Source organism: Lissotriton vulgaris, chromosome 8, assembly GCF_964263255.1.
Source record: "Lissotriton vulgaris chromosome 8, aLisVul1.2, whole genome shotgun sequence".
In the NCBI taxonomy this organism is placed as follows: domain Eukaryota; kingdom Metazoa; phylum Chordata; class Amphibia; order Caudata; family Salamandridae; genus Lissotriton; species Lissotriton vulgaris.
Window position 1 is genome coordinate 1,354,505,967 of NC_141696.1, and position 19,852 is coordinate 1,354,525,818.

The following is a 19,852-nucleotide window of genomic DNA, read 5'->3' on the forward strand; positions in this document are numbered from 1 at the left end:
TTAAAGATACATTCTATGCAAAGGCTCAGATTATGCTTCTCTTTAACACATTAGTAACAACAGTGTATTAAACAACAACTCCCATGATACTCAGAGGAAAAAGCACAAAGCAACGTAGCCAATCAGTTGCAACAATTCAATACACTGGAATTGCCTATAGGGGCTAGCGCATCTTCATCCCGCTACCCCCTAAGGTTAATACTCACCTGGGCAGCTCCCATGCATTGCCATTGTGGCCAGTGAACCCCATTTGTAATAAAGGGATGCGTTTTTCTGTATTGAGATATTCTAACCCAGTGAATGCTGGACCTCATCAAGTCAATCCGTTCCGCTAGGTGATCAGGAGGAAACATTTTAGGAGGTCTCCTCATTTTGCTACGTAGACCATCCCTTTCGGAGGCTATAGATAACACTCTGCAACTCTCAGTTCAAAAGGCTCTAGAAAGAGCCTTATAGCCGTTTAACAAACTAATGAAGAATGATATGCACTCAAAGGAAAGGACTGATCTCCAGAGTGTCCCACAGCTACAAGGCAAAGTGAAAGCCCGTGTACTGCCCTGGATGAAGTAAAATATGCATTCTTAGAAGACCTTAAATGTAGCACCTTCCACTCCTGGGGCAAGGGTGATTCATACATAGATTAGGACTCATCTGATCTATCAGACTCCTAGAAATTTTGCCACCCGCATAGAGAAGGAGAGCGTGATGCCGAAAGGTACATGTTGGAAAAGTACAGTTTCAACCTGCTCAATCATTGGCCAAAACTCGATCTGGGACACAATATAACCTAGGTCGGCTGACTGTTTCTGGGCACCAGCCATGGCCGTGTATGTCCAATCTTGCCCATGAAAGACTTTTGAAGAAGAGGTTTGCATCAAGCTCAAAGTGGGATGTCTAAGAGCCTCGCTACTGGACAAGTGGTGCTGGCACCTGATGTTGGCCGATATATGTTGACTTTCATAAAAAACGTTCACCACATACCCGAAAAAAGGCATCAACAGGTTGTGGAAATCTGTCAAGATAAATCACTCAACTTGTCAGGCTCAATAACAAAAACTCCTGAGATGGCCTACCAGGTGAAAAATTAAGGCAATCCCAAAAAAATCCCTGATACAATGGCTGGCTTGGCGTGGTGAGCTCTCTGTCTTCTAGGAAATGCTAACTGCACCATATCAACCAAGAGGCGCAGATCAACTCTACTCCAAGTTGACCCTAAATTATAGGAACTGGCCACGTCTGAGGCGAGCCCAGTGCTGGAAGGGCTGCTCTTCGCAGATCCTTCCATAAAAGATCAAGGCACATTTTCAACACTTTTCGTGTTAGAGAATACGCACCTATCTTTGATGAAGGGGTTTAATTCTGCTCTTTTTTAAATACATGGCTTGGCAGTTCGGGCTGGACTGTTCCCATGAGGCACAGGGTCAGACTGATTTGCATATAGCCATGTCTGAACTGGGGTGGCAGAGTGGGCTAAAGAACGGTGATGGATTAAACCCAGATCTTTTGACTGGGTGTGAGTGTTTGATTGATTCAGATGCTCCGTCCATCACCACCCCCTTTTGTACCGCTTTTTTAAAGGGGTCAGACAAGGCCGACAATCACTTGTTGAGTGGAAGAGTGGGGGTGGGTGCCAGGACCATCCTCATGGAACACTTTCTTCCTGTCCGCGGCTTGAGGAGGATGTGCTCGATAGGGCAGAGGCATTGCCAGGAACACATTGAACTATAGCCCAACCTCAGGATTACAGGTAACAACCATCTCTTTTTACCTAGGTAAAACTGGGGGGCAGACTAAAATTGTGTCTTCATAACTGTCGCATTCTGACTCAGGGTGCTTGGGTACTAGTAACAGTGCAAGGATTTCATTTGGAGTTTTGCAGAACTCCTGTGCAAGAATATCGGCCGTGACCCCTGTTTCAAGACATATTGTGGCTTACCAAGAACATAGAGGGGCCTGTAGTACACCCATTGCTTACCATTAGTTGGCTTTCTTATCACTCTCATGTGCCTGGTTCTTATTCATATGTAACAGAAGCAATTGATGGACGGAATGCTGGACAATGCGAACATTCACCCCCCAGTCACAATGATCTGGGTTTAATCCATCCTTCTTTTGCTCACCACACCACCCCAGTTTGGACCCAGACATATGCAAATCAGTCTTGACCCTGTTCCTTGTGGGAACAGTACAACCTTAATTGTCGAGCCAGGTCCTCTCTGGACCGGAAACAAGCATCCTGGGACCGGTTTCAGGGCATCACCCTTCATCAGCCAGGCTAGCTTGAATCCAGAGGTGTAGTGAGTCCGGGACCCACGTCTGGGCATACCCTTCAGACTTAGGGCGACAAATGCAGAAGAAACCATTGATGGACGGAATGCTGGACAATGGAAACCAGTCCTAGGATGCTTGTTTACAGTCCAGGGAGGTCCTGGCTTGGCAGTTCGGGCTGGACTGTTCCTATGAGGCACAGGGTCAAGACTGATTTGCATATGGCTGGGTTCAAACTGGAATGGCATGGTGAACAAAAAAACGATGGCTTTAGGCCCAGATCTCTGTACTGGGATGAATTTATGACATTGTTCTGCGTTCTGTCCATCAACTGTTCTTTTTGTATTTGTTACTCCGAGTGGGACGGGTATGCCCAGGCGGGGGTCCCGTGCTCTCCATGCCACTGGAATCAAGCTATCCTGGCTGATGAGGGGTGACACCCGAAAACCAGTCCTAGGATGCATGTTTCCAGTCCAGGGAGGACCTGGCTTGGCAGTTCGGGCTGGACTGTTTCCATGAGGCACAGGGTCAAGACTGATTTACATATGGTTGGGTTCAAACTGTAATGGCATGGTGAGCAAAATAATCTGTGGATTTAGGCCCTGATCTCTGTACTGGGGTGAATGTATGACATTGTTCTGCATTCTTCCATCAACTGTTCTTTTGCATGGTGAAGGGAGGCATCTCTTAATATCATTGGAGCGGGTCCATTCCAGTCAGACAGATATTCAGTCAATCAGATACTTTTTGAGCTTCAGTCCCTTTCTGCTAGAGCTGACCACAGTGGTGTGGATGGACACTCGGAAAATCTTTGTTCAGGTGTAAGCAGAGGACATACCTTAGGCCACGGTATCTGCAAGCTGATGCTTCTTTTATGGTCACAGACTAACCTGCCAAACAGTTCTTAACTAGCGAGGTAAGCACACAAACCCCCTGCTAACATCCTGGATACGCAAGAATCCACAGTCCAGGCAAACAATACATTTTAGCCATAGAGTACAAGGAAGCTGCATTTTCAGTTATTCGCTCATTAGGGGTAACTAACCTCTGTCAAAACATTCTATTCACATTTACCCCTAAAATACTAATCCCAAGAAATTGCTTGATTGTGGTTTGATGTACAAATGAACATCTGAGGACCACATGCCCTCATGGAAACATATTAGGCGTTGGCAGTCACTCACACAGCAAAACGTTTCAACCATAACTCCATCACTAAGCATCAGGACCACAAAGGAGGTATACAGCATGTTTGGGCATGGCATGGTCGGGAACACCAGCTAGAATGACCAAGTCACCACCTAAGAAGCATAATAAAAAACATACTTGAAGACTTCTACAGCCTTCGTCGCTTGCTCCATTTTCCCCACAAAACCAATATGAAGAATATAACATTACACAGAATGGAGGGATATCAAACAGGCCTACTAGAACACCAACATGAGTTTACTTTTTAGAACTAATAATGGTGTGCCTAAGGTTAGCCCCTACCTATAGCTCAGGAGAATTATATGCGCTCAAGTAAACATTCCTTCACACCAATTGTGCTTGTGTGCCTCGGGAAGTTGAGGACAGAATATCATCAGGAGTCCCACCAGAGTGGTCCAGAGGCTGGGGGCCTAATTCTTGAATCTTCAGTGCCTGAGGCCTTCTTGAATTTTTACTTTGATAGACCCATTATGGTGTGGTAACAAGTATATGTAATAAAAGTCTCACCGTTAATTGAAAAGATGATATTTTATTGTAGAATGGGATTCATTACCTAGTCATATCGTATGGATTTTACTCAGTGCTTAATTAGTAAAAAAACAATAAGTGCCAGGGCTCTCGTCAAGAGGCCACTGCATCTTGCACTACACATTGCCCCTGCCATGCTTCCAATGATAGTAACAGTACAACTACTAACCATCACACTCCTACAGGTGTGACAATTCGCACTATTTCAATCCCCCAAAGCTATAAAGATGTGGTAATAGTCATTGTTAACGTATATTGAATTAATAATCTGTTGTCGTGTTCATCTCTAAATTAGCCCGGCATCGTCACCTTGTGGCAGACTATCACTAGCGACTGTGTTGACAATTAAGTGCTGGTGCCGAGCACCGGAAACCACCGGTTCAAATTAAGCAATGGGTTTACTGTAGATTGTCAGCCGTCTATATGTAATCCTTTTTTCAAGTGTAACTTCTTAGGCTATTTTATCTCATCTCAGTCAGACAATCCACAAATCATCATATTTGGCTACTTTGACCTGCACTTAGAATACAGCCCACAAGTATACTAGGAGCAATTAAGCTTATTTTAGTGGATTATATGAATGGGACCCTACAATCCCTGTATAAAAGCCCTTCACTAATTTCCTTATTACATGGGACTTCTGACGTCCCTAGTCGCCTATAATTAGATATTTATGGCAACATGTTTATGTTTTCCACGCTGTAGGTGATTATACGAAAGGTAGAATCGCTCTTCACACTTCTACACATTTTGAACTACAGCATTTTTTTTTTATCTGACTTGTGTTAAACTAAGCCTAATATTTTTTGCAACAAATATCTAACTGCTTTTTAGTGTTTTCATTTTGCACTAGAGATTCTAATTGTATTCTTCATGTTTACAAACATCCAATCTCTTAATGTGAAGGGTACCACAGCAAGGATTTAAGTGGTTTGTGTGAAGAGTTATGGTGTTACCATGTATTATAAGGAATAAATTACTCCTGATGTACATTATAAGGATGGTGCAGGTAACCTAGTAATTCCATGACCTTATAATGGAACTAGATCTTCTGCTCGCTCTTGTTTTTGTTCAGAGAACTCATCAGTGACTTGCAATATCATTCGAATGTACAGCAGGGGGTACTTTATCTCATATATAAAAAGTACCATGACAACTAATTGCAAATTCTGTCCACTGTGTGGTCAGATCCTTATGCTCTCACTCTTTAGATTGCACCGTCAAGTTGGTAACAACCCACTAAGTCAAAGGTAGACCTTTGCAACAAGAGAGCTGGTAGAAGGACAGGTAAGAGGTACATTGCTACCATTGCTACGTGCAATCCAAACTCCAAACCCAGATAGAAGCATTGATCACCTCTATGCAGCGATCTGGTGAGAGTGAGCCAGAATTAAACAAGTGTAAAAGCAGGCACACTCCACGCAATGAGTGCAACTACTCGTTAGGAGCAAGACGGTGTGAGATGCCTCTGCCAATCACACATGTCACCCAAACATTCCCACATAGGTCACCTGCACACCCCGCCCTTCCATCCAAACACATCAGTACCTTACAGGTTCAAGCGTCCTTTTTCTATCTCGTTTTCACTCTACTACAGCCCAAAGTGGAGCATCAAATAACACAATAAGAGCATAACTGGTGTTGTCACAAATAGCACTACTACGCCTTTCACATAGGCGACTATGAGCCAACGCCCCTCCAGCCAAGTATGCCCAACAGGGTAACTTGCAGCCCACAACAAAGTGCTTCGCCCCTTCAGCAGGGGCATAAAGCGCTATGTACAATACTGTGCTGCCGAGGGCTCTGACGTCTCTAGTGGCCTACAATAAATGTCCACGTGTGGCTAATGACGTCATTATCTCATTAAGATTAAGGGACTTTAATGAGAGTACTGTCCCATGCGCCACAGTGTTTTACATTGCTGTGCTGCCTTTAGCGTGTTTTGTTTCTTCTTGCACTGGGTATCCATGTTGTTGGGTGTGTTGCCAACGGCGGACTGAGGCATGCTGGGTATCTTCTCCTCCAGCAGGATCTTTCATCAGGCCAGGGCTTGTTATCAGTGAGTCAGTGTTTGACCTGACTCTGACCTCTGCCTGTTCCCTGGCAGCCAGGAGTGGGCTCAGGAATGTGGGCACCGCTCACCAGCCTGGCCTGGCAGGCTAGCACCGAGTGCATCTGAGAGAGTGACATCCCAGGCGGTCAGTGTCCTTGGCGAAGGACCACAGGCCCCACCTCCGAGGCCCACTGGAGTCTACTAACCAGGACCCAGCACTGCAGGGGTGAGAGCCTCCTAAGTGAGAGAGCCCACACACAACACAACTGAGTCTCACTGATAAACTCTGAGTACACTGAAAAGCACCCTGAGTGTATGGGGAGGGGGTGCACTGAAAAGGGGCTGCTGGGAGGAGGGGATGGATTCGTTCAAGCAGAGTTCCTACACTGTGGACACAGGGGTACCTTAAACATGTGTGCCTGTGCAATAATTGATGAGTACACCTCCATATGTACACGTGCAGTAACCCTTCTGCAATGTATAGGCCTAACGTGTGTCTGGGATGATAAATAGCAAAGCACAATCAGCTTCTCAGAGTGACGTCTTGGATGGAGGGGCGGGCAGACTCCAGTTCTTGCCTTGTGAGCCTGGGTTTAAGGGCTGCTCCTGGAGTGGGGTTATATGGCTCAAAAATGGAGAGGAAATGGCTGCGCTGGGTTACAGCCGTGGCTTCACTTGCTGAACGTGAGGAGGGGCAACCCCCAAGCTGAGAATTGTGCCTGGTGTCATGCATGTGTCTTCTGTGTGTGTGCCTGAGGTGTGTGCTGCCCTGTTCACGTGTGCTCTGTCTTTGAACCATGTACAGGAGTTCTGTTAGCATGAGAAGGAGCATCATGGCAGCCAGGGGAGTTTGTGATCAGGTGTTAGCCACAAATCCCCCCTCTCTCCTCGCGCGCTCCAGGTGGAGTATGTGGCTTCTTTTTACATGTAACTGGATATACCGTCTATATACAGCTTAACATGCAGCGGTCTGAGTGCAGCCCATCTCTGCTTGAACAAAAGAAATGAGCAGAGGGGTCAGTACCTCTAGCCTTTAAATTAAGCCCTGGCAAAGTACCTATCTATAGGCAAGCGCATCATTTAATGCGTCTAGAGAGAATGCGTGCGTCTGACCCTGAAAAATTGGAAGTTCTCTGCAAACCCTACTATTTTGTATACAATGCACTTCGAAGATTGTGCTGTTTGGAGGAACAGTTTTAGGTCTCACCTGCCAATAAGGAAGGTTTTCTTGTTCTCTTCCTCGTGTGTGGTTTCTTTTCCCATAGTACACAACCCTATGCTCTGTGCAGTTACCCCCTCCCTCCAGGGTCGCACTGGCATATAGGGCAACCAGGCAGTGTCCGATGGGCTGGTCTGACAGGTCAGTGTGTGGGCTGTGTTTTGGCTTTTTGTGGTCTGATGGGCCGTTTTTACTGCAAGCTCAAATCCATGCAATCTCCCGCACTTTGCAAGCACTTTGCAAAACACTTACTCAGCTTGTCTTTGCAAATTAAAAACTGCTCCAATCTGCAAATATAGGCTACTTTTTTAGGTATCAAATCTACAAATCTTGGGCACATATTTTGGAGCGTGGGCCTATTTTCTGTCTCCCTCTACTTACTCTTACTCTCTCCCTTGTGAGCTGATTTACCGTTCAATGCTCACCCCCCCCCCCACCTGATCCATGTTGCTTCTATTTCCCCATACCCACCTTTTTCTTTATTTGTAATTCACCCCCTACCCATGGCCTTAAGAGCTCCTAATGCTCACCATTCCCACTCCTGGTTGCTTTTCCCACCTATTACCCCCACCCGCTCCTACGTCCCTCCTGGTCCTTAAAATGGGGTGTATCTTCGGTGGGGGGTGGAGGGGGGGGTGTAACAGTATTTTCCGATAACTCGTTGGCCACAGGTGTTTTCACTCAGGTATGGTGAGGTGTCCGTCGGATTTCACACACAGCCAAAACACATACACACTCTCCCTGTCTGTTTTGAAAGTCCTAAAAAATATTGCTTATTTTGCAGAATATTGTTTTCTGTCTTAGTATTCCAACCAACGAGCATTCGTCTTCCTTTCTACTGCCACTTAGGCCCCTCTCATACACCCTGATTGTCCTATAATGTATTTAAACATTATATGCTAGCCAGAGTGTCGGAAAATCTGAAGCCCGCACACCCCAATCTTACTGGCCCAAAAACGCCCCTGTCCTTAAAAGGCTTTTTTTCTTTACGTGTTTTGGAGGGCCTGGCAGCTCCGATTTGCTGCCGGGCCAGTTTGCTTATGTGCAAGTCGTTTTGTTTATTTTTATTTACTGCTTTAAGTGCAGTCCACCATCTTGGATCAGTCATTAAAAAAAATAATAAGGCCACACGTCATTCAATAGGTGTATGCATGTGCAGTGAAGCATGTGGGTGCCTACCGAATGACGGGCTGCAGCAGCATGACATCATGACGTCACGCGTTCTTAAGCGTGGCACATCATCGCGTCTTTTTTCGCTGATTGCGTACAGTATCGGCGAAAGATAATGGCAAAGCCAATAGCCCACAAGGGTGAAACCTGCTGCCTTTGCAAAGGCTTGTTAAAGACTTCCACCTCAAAGCAACAACCTCCCCTGGAGGGCTATTAAGCCAATTCCCAGGTCAGGGCTGTTCCCAGGTCAGGGCTGCTCTCAGCCAGGGTGGGAGGGGAGGTCGGCCCAGACAATGGGGCTTATCACAGGGAACAGAGCGCACACCAAAGAAAGGCCACCCCTTTCTCGAGCTCTTGTCTGCATCACTGTGCGGTCTATGCATACAATAAAGCTTTATTGAGAAGCCCAAACACAGGCGCATTGCCACAGCTCGCCGCACGCTGTATTTGTGTCACGTCCTCCGACGCTCCAGACGCGCCCCGTCCCAGCGCAGCCGAACAATGCCGGCTCTGTGCGGGTGCTGCAGCCTCGGAGCCTCGGTGCGGGCCCGGCGGGCCTGTCAGCTGCTCCTCGCTGCAGTGCCTTTGCAGCCAGCCCCACCCAGTGCAGGCTGCGGGGCTGAGTGATTACTCTGCTTTCTACAGACGCGAGTGGGAGGCAGGCTCGGGTTTAAAATTCCTGACATGACAAAAACATGCTTTTTCGACACTGTCACGTCACGCGAGCCAAGAAATGGCTGGCAGGGATGGGAGGGAGGTGGGGGCAGCCCGACGGGTCCTCCTCCCTTCACTGCACAGGGAAGAAACACAGCTGCTAAAATGGGGGCTTCGACTCGGGCATGCGTCTTTGCTCTGATCAGGGTTATCCCAAAAAATCAGCAGGTCCTTGCCTGGGAAAAAGAAGCAGCATGTGTATTTTGACCCATGCGTGTGTGATGGAACAAAACATCTGTAAAGAATGCAGCTATACGGACTTGAATGACTGACAGGTGCTCACTTACTTGGCAAAATGGCTTAACATGGTAACCCACGAAGCAGCACGTCACATTTCCAATTTGAGGGCGCTTAGAAGCCGGTTAACACGGAATGTAAGCACTGTTTAAGGAAGTGGATGTTAGAATGCCTTGGGCTGTGTGGAAGGGTAAATGGCCAATGATGTCACAGTCACAAATATGGGTTAGAGACCTGTAGGCCTTTGAGACCCATGGGAGATGGAACAGAGACAGCTGTGAGAGGGTGCCGGCTCCGTGTGTAGCAGTTTGCCTGTTATGCTAACTTCCTTTTGTAGACATATCGAGCCGCCACTGAAAATGCACTCTAAGGGATGCTTCAGGGCGCGTGGACCAAGCTCCCCTGCCAGTAACATGGCACAGCTAATGGGAAGAAATGCAGCACCTTCTATAGAAGTGGCTCAAGGGTCACTTCGTCGCAAAGTTTCATCGATGAACACCCGCCTTTCAAGTGCACACACCTAGTGTTGGGGTCTCAGGAGTGTAAGATCTCCACTGTACCCCATTTGTGACAGTCTTTTGCTACAGGAGGCAGTGAGGCCCACTGCCCTCGCTTGTATGGTGTCCCCCCGCCCCCCTCGTCGCCACTGTAGTCGGTGCAGTGAGTGGAATGAACCAGGTCGGGGTGTTCATCTGCAGCGCAGGTGCCTCTGGTAGATGCCTCGTGCGAACAGCTTCTGGGAAGTGCTAAATTCCCCCAGTTGTCACGCCCTGTGCGGGTTTGTGTGTTACAGCACAGTAGGGCGGAGCAGACGCAGACACTCGGGTCGAAGGCAGGCAGTGAAGGAAAAGACTTCGCAGCTGTATTGTGTGGCACTGGTAATTACATTTATATAGCGCTTGTTAACTTACATACGTGCCAGAAGAAATGTGCTCATCACACATAGCCTACGGGGCGAATGCACGTGCTACAGACGTTACTGGGCAATGCGGGTAACTGTTTGTAATCCAGATAATGTCGACGCCACCTTTCGCCCCTCTCAGGTCAAAAGGAGTAATATTTAGCAATTTAAATAACATCAACATAGGGCTACGAGAGGAAGAAACGCTGCAATGAAAGGTATAACTTTCCCAGTGCCCTTCAAGGCGCTATATCCATAAACGCCCTATCGCCGGGGGGCTGTTGCCAGGCAGGACGCAGTCTTACCTGGGGTTCGACGAGCCAGCCTTCATCCTTCCCGGGGGCCGCCTCGGTGTACCTGAAGGCGGAGTACAGGGGGGTCTTGTGCTCGATGCTGTACAGGGTGGCGAAGCGCGGCTCCCCGTTGTATTTCTGGCAGATCCTGACGGCGGAGGGGTCGGCGAAGCCCCCCGGCGGGCTCTGCTCCTTGAAGAAGACGCTGCACTCGGCGAAGCCGTCCTCGTCGGCCCGGAGCACCCTGGCCTGCAGAGGGTGCGGGAAGAAGGCGAGGGCGCAGAGCGCCAGCACGGCTGCCGCCTCCATCCTCCGCTCCGTGGTGAGGGCTGAGCCTGCTGCTGCTGTGCGCTCCGCGAGCTACCTGCGCGGGAGAAGAGGCGCTGCTGCACGGCCGGGCGGGGAGGAATGTGGGAGCAGCCCACGGGCGGAGTGAAACGTGACACCACAGACCTGCCCTGCTGCTGCTGCTGCTGGAGACGAGGCTCTCTGCATGACGGGAGAGCGAGCGGGGAGCTGCTGCAGGCACTGCCTACCCCTCCCACCCGGTGCGATACTATAGGCACAGACCAATTCATTCATCCTCTAGCATCATTTTGAGAGAGTGCCAGTGACGTAATGCAAAATGATGCACCATCGCAGGGCGCGACGAGGTGCCCCTAATTTTTTTTTTGAGTTTTATATAGTGCGAACTAGACCCGAGAAATCGGGTATGAGAGCGCTTTACATGAGCACCAGTTTCATTACAAAATTACACATTCATTTTTGTTAGGCATGGGGAGATTAAGTTATTTGCCCAGAATCACAGGATGTTGAGCGTCGTTCCTAAGCCTCGAACCCGGTTCTCCAGCTTTAAGGTCGACCGCTCTAGCCGAAAGGTTACATCCTCTATCTTACAACTATTTATTGGCCTTGGGGTTTAAATGTGAACCTCCTGAAAGTTTTGTCCCTCCCACCTGCCATGAAAGGGCATAACGTACTGCAAGGGCATAACATACGCCCCCTGGAAAGGATCGTATTAAGTACAACTGCAAGTAATAAACAAGCACAGGCAATCCAATCGGTCTGGGCTGTTTTAGCTGTATGCCAGGGCACAAGTCCAATACAATGAGTGGGGAGACTAATTACCACAGGTAATACACAAAGGCGTCACATGATGTGATGTCACAGGAAGTGATGTCACAATATTATCATATTCCTGACTTAAAAGGGAATGGGCCTTTTGTACAGTCAAAGCTGAGATAAAGCATTATAATTGTAAACTGTATTTATAGAGCCCTTACTACCCCTGACGAGGCATTGACGCATTTTGCGGCAAGTAGGACGCTACTCCGGAACACACAAGTTTAAATGTATATATGTGGTATATTAGTGATATGTGCTCCCTTTTCTCTTATGTTTGTCAAGTTTGAGCTCCTGTGATCTCGTGCATCTATTCTAGTATTCTGTATAGGGATAGATTAATTGAATATTTGAGACATTAAGGGGCAGATATAAAATTTGAAGGAAAAAAGTGCTCCATCGCAACAGTGATCAAGTAACCTTTCTGCCAAACTCTTGGTTCGGCCCCCCTGTTTAGAGGTGGGTAGACCACCAGGTCCACATCGATGGAGTACAGTTTACTATGCTGGCGTAAAACCTTTCTCTTACTGCCCGAGGGAGTAGCTTGATGTCACAGGTAAGCCATCCCACTGCTCATCCTATTTAGAGATGACAGTCAAAAGGCTTTTGTTTTTACTGTCCGTCGCGGTGAGGGGCAGTTAAAACAAGCATTGGCATAGCCAATAGGTCTTGCCTTTGGGACCTTATAAGTGTTTAGCCATGCAAGTTTCAATAGTTGTTGTTGCACCAAGGATATTGTGCTGCATAACTAAATACCTATAAGGTCCCAAAAGCGAGACCTATTGGCTATGCCAATGCTTGTTGAACATCTAATATGCTTAGACAAATTGAGCAGGCCTACTATGTCACAGTTGGCCAAACTATGCGTCGCATTGATATGAAACGTAGTCCGCTTAGAACATCACGCCCGTCGCCGTTCTGTCAAAATTCTCTTGGTGAGTATCCCACAACAGTTCTCAGGAAGGGAGAGCGCCTGCTGTGTTCCAGTATTTTTAAACACTCTTCAAAAAGGCAGACGATATAACTATGCAGATAGCTAAGCATTCTGCAACATTGCTCAGAAAAAAAAGAGAGACTGCTCTAATGCAGCGTGGGGACCTTCTACGAAACTCCAGAAAAGCAACAAGACTGCTGTGCTGGGCATTTACTACAGTGCTCGTGCTTTCCACGTCACAGCTCACAAAGCATTCTGCCACGCCACAGCTCGCCAAGCATTCTGCCATGTCACAACTCGCCAAGCATTCTGCCACGTCACAACTCGCCAAGCATTCTGCCACGTCACTGCTCACCAAGCATTCTGCCACGTCACTGCTAACCAAGCATTCTGCCACATCACAGCGCACCAAACATTCGGCCATGTCGCAACTCGCCAAGCATTCTACCACGTCACCGCTCGCCAAGCATTCTGCCACGTCACAACTCACCAAGCATTCTGCCACGTCACAACTCACCAAGCATTCTGCCACGTCACAGCTCGCTAAGCATTCTGCGATGTCACAGCTCGCTAAGCCTGGTCTGAGGACCACTCCTGAGCTTATAGGGCTGAAGCATTCATTGGAGAGCCACAACAGATTACAGAGCATAGAAGCCTACTTTTGAACTTCTACTGACGCAGGTATGGAAATCTACGTCATACACCCAGGAAGTCAAAGCTGAGAGCACTAGTTAACCCGGAATCCTGCAGGTTTTTAATCCCACTTAAAGCCTTGGTTCTAACTTTTTACCCTGGAGACTTCTGAACCAGGTCACCTAGGTTTGACCCTCCTCTTGACCACACTGTGTGATTCAGAGTAAATAATAGTTTTTACTTTGCTTTGGTTCCACAATGTACCAAAAATGGAGCGTCTTGAAGCCACTGAGTTGCAGTGGGCGCTTGGCATGATCACACATTCATTCAATAAGCAGCTGGAGGGATTGTGAATTCAATCACTGCTTGTCGAAGGTGTTCACGGAAGGCGTGCAGTTATTGGTGCGTTCTCCATAGCGGGCACAAGCCTTCTGTCAGAGGCTTTCAGGTTCTCTTCGAATTAATTGCCATGCCCAGATACAGAGATTGAGGGAATGTAAAGGTCAAGCATCAGGTAATGAAAGGGTGGCAGAGGTGGGTGGACGGAGTGCGGCGCGTACTTGTGGTAAGCACTGTGCTGTGCGGGATTGGCAGTTTGGGGGTTTTCTAAGGACAGTGTACACTCATACTTACCTCCTCGAACCTCGAGGTGCTGCCCCTGATGCTACCTCGGAGGAGGCCTGGTGAGATGGAACTGTGAGAGCAAGTGCTTCGAATCTACCTGACACTAAAGAGATCTGCTTTTAGAATGCACAAGGCGGTGCAATGCTTTAGTCTGGAGACCTCTCTATTTCAAGGAGCCTTGGTGGTTGCTAGAGCTCATGCCCTCGGGCTGTTGCTCCACTGAATGTGACGCTGCCATTAGCATGCAAAGCTCTGATTGGCAATGATTCAAGGGCAAGGGAGATTCTCGTGAGTCTGGAGACGAGCAGGGGAGGCTAAATCACAACCTACCTGCATATACTATCTATTTATGTCAAGGTGGATGTTTGTCCAGCGCCTAATTCACCCTAAAGGAAGCGTCAAAGCACAGAGAAGGAATAGTATTAGAAGCACAAGAGACTATAGGGTGTTGGATGTGGCTGCCCTGAGATGAGACTGGAGACCCTACCACTGAGGCTGTTGATAGCATAGTATGATGTCTTACCGAAGGCCACTTCAAAGAACCTAGGCGACAGAATGGACAACATGAGAGTCAAGACAGAGGCGGGTGGCAAAATGGAGGGTCTACAAAGTATGCAGCAGGCTCGACTAAATTATGCAGCAAGAGAAGGCAAATTATTCGGAAGAATGTAGAGAATTCTGTGGTAGTATTACTTGATTATCTTGAAATGCTTACACATATTAACATTTTCAGAGCGAAGGTTTCACCCATTAGTACACACCCAAATACAACAATAAGCAACAGACTGGTGACCACTCACCGGTCAACATTTACAAGCAGCCTTCCACTACGCTGCAACATATCACCCCGTTTCATAATAATGTTTGATCCGTTTGAGCTATAAACAAACTCTTTCTTGCAAAAATATGCAGATTATGGTCGGGCTGATGGATTATGTGGTAAATGCTTCAAATCATTAGTTATGTGGAAAAGGCCTACCTACAAAATCACAAGTCCAATGGCCTTGCTCTTAAGTCTTAACCCAGGGTCTCAGTTCCGTCTTCGATCTACTCGCCTGAGCATCATCCTATCATTCTCTGCTTCATAACTTGCATAGTCCTGGATAAAAGTCTTGCTCATGATTTTCAGTGTAAGATCAGAAATACTAACGGGACGATAGACAGCATGTAAAGCGGCGGCGTGTGTACTTCAGGCTCTCATCAGTGGGGGAAAAGTTGTGACTGACCACCTGGGCCCCATGTGAGGTCGACCCTCCCAGAAGTTCAAACTACACAGTGAGACTCATGCAGGCTGTGGTTTGAATAACCGCCAAGTACTTTTTTTGGGGGGGGGGGGAGGGCAACCTGAACATTATGGAGTGTCAATGCACATTACCTTGATCTTTTCTTTGCTCGGAAGCAGTCACTCTCCAATGTGCATGTGAGGTGCAGCGGCGTGTGTAGCAGCCACCGCAAAGTGTGCGGAAAGTGTGTCTCCCGGCGCGCGCCTCATCCCAGTGACGTTCAGTCTGGAGCCTGATGGAAGTCAGACCGCACTGATGCAGCTTGTCGTGCCCCCGCTGCTGCTGAGCCAAAGGGCCCCTCTAACCCCAACATAGGCCATGTAGGACGAGGTGGCACGTCCGGGGCCAGGAGAGGGACACCCAGGATGCCTTTTCCCGCCCACCGTTGGTGGGAGTCGGTGAGTACACGGGCCGGGCGGGAGACAGAGGGGCGTCTGGTTCAAACGCAGGGCTGCTCTGAGCTTGCTGGCACGCCTCAGTGCTGCACTTTTACCACTGTAGGCACTGGGGCGTCTGCTTCGTACTCGAGGGGCTCAGGGCTTCCGTCTGGCAGTGCCCGAGCTACAGAAAGTGAAAGGAGACGCTCTAACAAGTGAACAGCAGAGCAGACTTTCTCTGAGTAAAACTGTGAGGACGGCTGCGCGCTGCTACAGTGCTAACCTGTCTGCATGTTCGGTGCCTCCGCGGGTCCTGAAAGCGCACCCGCGGCAAAGAGGAGGCATTGAGAATCTGTGCCGAACCAAGTGGCTCGCAGCCTTGCTGACCAGGGCGTCGCTGGCGGTGTTGACAGAAACCGTAACAGCGACGTGCACTACAATTTCTAGTTGTGACGCTTCTCGATGGCGGCGGACTGTCCATGGCAAGCTGCATTTTCGTTTCTATGACAACTAAAGCATCGCAAGATGACGGACTGTCCACAGTCCCACGGACATGCGCATGCGGTTTGCTTTGGACAAATGGCAAAAGCTGCCATATGTGTCCATGCAAACGCGTGCATGAAGCCCTCAGCAGAATTGATTCCAAAAGGTATTTGCAATGGCGAGAGCAGCGCATGCGCTGCTTTCGCCAGGCGAGACCTAAAAAGAATAATGAAGCCCACACCGTGGTAGAAAATTCCCACAATTTGGGGGTTATTTTTCAATTATATTGGGAACACATCATGGTGGATTTAGGGAAGACATGAAGTCAAAGGCACTTATTTGTGGTACATTAAAATGTGTGGGATGGTGCATAAACTTTTTTTAACATTTGTAAATTTTATCAGCGCTCCAAAGTGGCTTCCAGATTGATTGTGTCCTCTACAAAAACATAATCACACTTGAAAAAGACCAAAACATTTTACATTTCCGCTTTTATTTCACATGTATTCTACTTGATCTTAGCGCGGCGTTTGACACGGTCAGTCATAACACCTTACTGAACCGCATATCAAACGTCGGCATCGTGGACAAGGCCTGGCTCTGGCTAAAATCTTTCCTAAGCAACAGGTCGTTCCAGGTGTTTGACGGACAAGCAGTCTCCTCCAGCATACCCCTGAAGTGTGGAGTCCCCCAGGGCTCCTCTCTAAGCCCTGCGCTTTTTAATATCTATATGAGGCCACTGGCTGAGGTAGTTCGTCCGTATGGAGTTAAGATCATATCCTATGCGGACGACACACAGCTGGTGGTCTCCTTAGCGCAGGAAGCCCAGCATCCTCCGTCAGGGGGTCTAACCAAATGTCTGGAGGAGGTGAAGTCCTGGATGACCCTGTCATCACTAAAGCTGAATGGGGATCAAACGGAGCTTATGCTCCTGGGCCCGGCTGACCCGACCCTCTTCAAGTCATTATGGCCCACCTGTCTAGGCCCCCCCCCGGTTCCGAAAGATAACATCAAAAGCCTGGGGGTATGGCTGGACAGGAATCTGTCTCTTAACACTCAGGCCAAAAAGCTTTCCGCCACCTGCTTTGGACTTCTCCGGAAATTGAAGAAGGTTCTTCCCTTGCTCCCAATGGAGGCAAAACAAACAGCCATACAGGGCATAATACAGTCACGCCTGGACTCGAACAGAGTACACATTGAATAAACTACAGCTGGTACAGAACTGTGCGGCCCGTACCTTACTGCAAATTCCCCGCAGAACCCCAGTTAGGGAGGCACTGACCAGCCTTCATTGGCTACCAGTACGAAAAAGAGTCACTTTCAAAGCAATGTGTATTGCCCACCAGGCCTTCTGGGACTCGGGCCCCAAAATCATGCGTAGCCTAGTTAGCCAATATCATCCAGGCAGAGACCTACGCTCTAGTCAGGCTTTCATGGCAACAGTCCCTAGAATTAAAAGGACTAGAGCAGGCGGAAGAATGTTCACCTTCAACGCCTCAAAAATCTGGAACTCCCTTCCCCTTCACCTGAGATCTAATCCTAACCTCGCCTCCTTCCGCAAACAACTAAAAAAACATCTGTTCAAATCCCCGTAAACAATTCAGCCCCTTCCCCTCCTCCCAGTTCTGTCATCCTCATTACACCTCCATCTGGTTCCTCTAGCGCTTGGACGCCCCAGGGCAGCAATCGCGCTGTATAAATCCATTTTCATTCATTCATTCATTCTTATCAATATGTTGTTGACCTTAGTGATGACACAAAGTGGCAACCTTTCATAAACAGTTTGACAGACACATAAATATACCCTATTACATTTAATGTAAGAGTTGATAGTTTGTAAATGTTAGCAACACCTTGGGAGGGTCACATTACAAATTAATGAGATGACATATAATGTTTAAAAATGCAAAACAGACGCACTTCTGGAGAACAAAGTGACACCACAAATACCTCCCAGCCTTCCTCTGACCCGGGTTACAGGAAATGGGAAGCTCCTTTAAAACCAGTTGATTGTGATCAAGGTGGCTGTGCCCACCGAAACGCGTCATCCGATGCCCACATCTGCCTAAATAAACATCGCCTGTTTAGATTTCTTGTTGCTGGTGCCTGCTTTCATGTCAAGGAGTGGCAGGACTGTCACTGATATATATTACCTACTGGTGGTCACCAGTAAGTAGTTATAGTTAGGACCTTGTTTCTATTAAAAATGCATTTTTTCTTTGGCAATGTCTTTGGCGCCGTATGATGAATCTTCGCAAAATTTTCAAAACTGATGGTTCACTCAGGTCAGCTCCTGTCTTGAAAGTTTCGCTGTGATTCGGTGAGCGGGGGCAGAGAAAAAAGGGGGCTCCCAAAATGTGTTTTCTCCATGTTAATTTCCGTGGGAAATATTAGACAAAGCTACAGCCCAAACTGCTGAACGGAATTACACCAAATTTGGCAAAAAGGTAGCTCTTGGTTCAGAAAGTAATCTTTTCTAAAATGGTGTAACTTCGTTCAGTAGTTCCTGAGAAAAGAAAAAAGAAAAAATATAAAAATCTGGTGACCGCAGTGGATCCGCGAACCCTTCTGAGCACGAGCTGACTTCTGATTGACAGGCCAACACTCCAAACCAAAAAGTGTTTGCAGCCATCTTGTGACTCAGTAGAAACTAGTCCCAAGAAAAAGGTGAAAAAAAAGAAAAGGGGGCAGGGTAGAAACACTCTGACCCCCTAGGCCAGGTCAGTGGCTCCCACAGGGACCCCGAAGGCCCCAAAAAGCATTAAATAAAAAATAAAATTGGCGGGATCTGCGAAACACGCTTCATTTTTTTAAAGCCCCCATGTGGGCCAGGTCCCAGGAACAATGTTTTATTATCGTGCAGAGGTTCGTGGGGACCCCCACAGCCTCAGGGACCGCCACCTTCCCGGGGCTTTATCAATAATGTGCGGGCTGCACAAGCCTCCCGCAGCTCTGGGGACCGCCACCTCCCCGGGGCTTTGATGGAAAATGTGTGGGGGGGCTCCTGCCTCCCCCACGCTGCCCGGGGACCGCCACCTCCCTGGGGAATTACTTTATTATGTGCGGGAGGGCCTCACAGGCCCCCCAAGCCCTGGGACTGCCACATTCCTGGGGCTTCAATTTAACCAAAGGAAGTTTGAGGGGGCTTCTACCCCTCCCCGCACTGCTCCGGAGAACACCCCCTCCCCGGGGCTCACTTTCATTAGGGGCGGCGGTCCGTTACTCACCCCCGGGGACCACCACCTTCCTGGGGCTTCAAACTTGATGGGAGGGGGGCCGCACGGCCCACCTCCTGGATCCATCCATAGCCCTGGGGAACGCCACCCAGAGGGCCGGCTCTTGCAATGTCCGAGGGTGCCTACCATGGGATATTGCAGCTTGCAGTGACAGGTGCTCCCACCCTGTAATTGTAAACTCTGCTTCACTTCATGGAAGCAAGATTAGAAAACATGCTCCTGTTTCCATGAAGTGAAGCAGGATTGCTTTTGGACAAGGGGAGCTGAATGTCAGCAGCTCCCCTTGTCCAAAAGCAATGCCGGCTTCCGCAGGAGGCGGGGAGCAGGCTGGGACCGCGGGGGCATTGGGACCCCCGTGGTCCACATCAAAGAGGCCAGGCCCCAGGGATGGGGTCCACGGGGCCAAAAGTGGCACAGTGAAGGAGGACATGAGGCCCCCTTCTGTATAAATAATAAAAAATAAGCATGGCCTTGTCCCGGGGCATGGGTTCCCCGGGGCCGAAATCGGCCTCGGGAGGGGGACCCACAGCCCCCTTCCCATTTTTTTTAGAAAATTCAAGCCCTTGTG

The 19,852-nt window shown here is 48.5% G+C and overlaps 1 protein-coding gene across 1 annotated transcript in view; it reads right to left on the reverse strand.

Moving 5' to 3' along the window:
* The window catches only part of ENDOD1 (endonuclease domain containing 1), a 57,124-nt gene extending 46,039 nt beyond the window's left edge, over positions 1-11,085 (reverse strand). Inside the window, exon 1 of the mRNA XM_086935299.1 lies at positions 10,605-11,085. Within this exon, the coding sequence (XP_086791425.1) occupies positions 10,605-10,901 (297 nt within the window). The 5' untranslated portion in view covers positions 10,902-11,085. The remainder of the gene's footprint in view (positions 1-10,604) is intronic.
* Between the last annotated feature and the right edge of the window lie 8,767 nt (positions 11,086-19,852).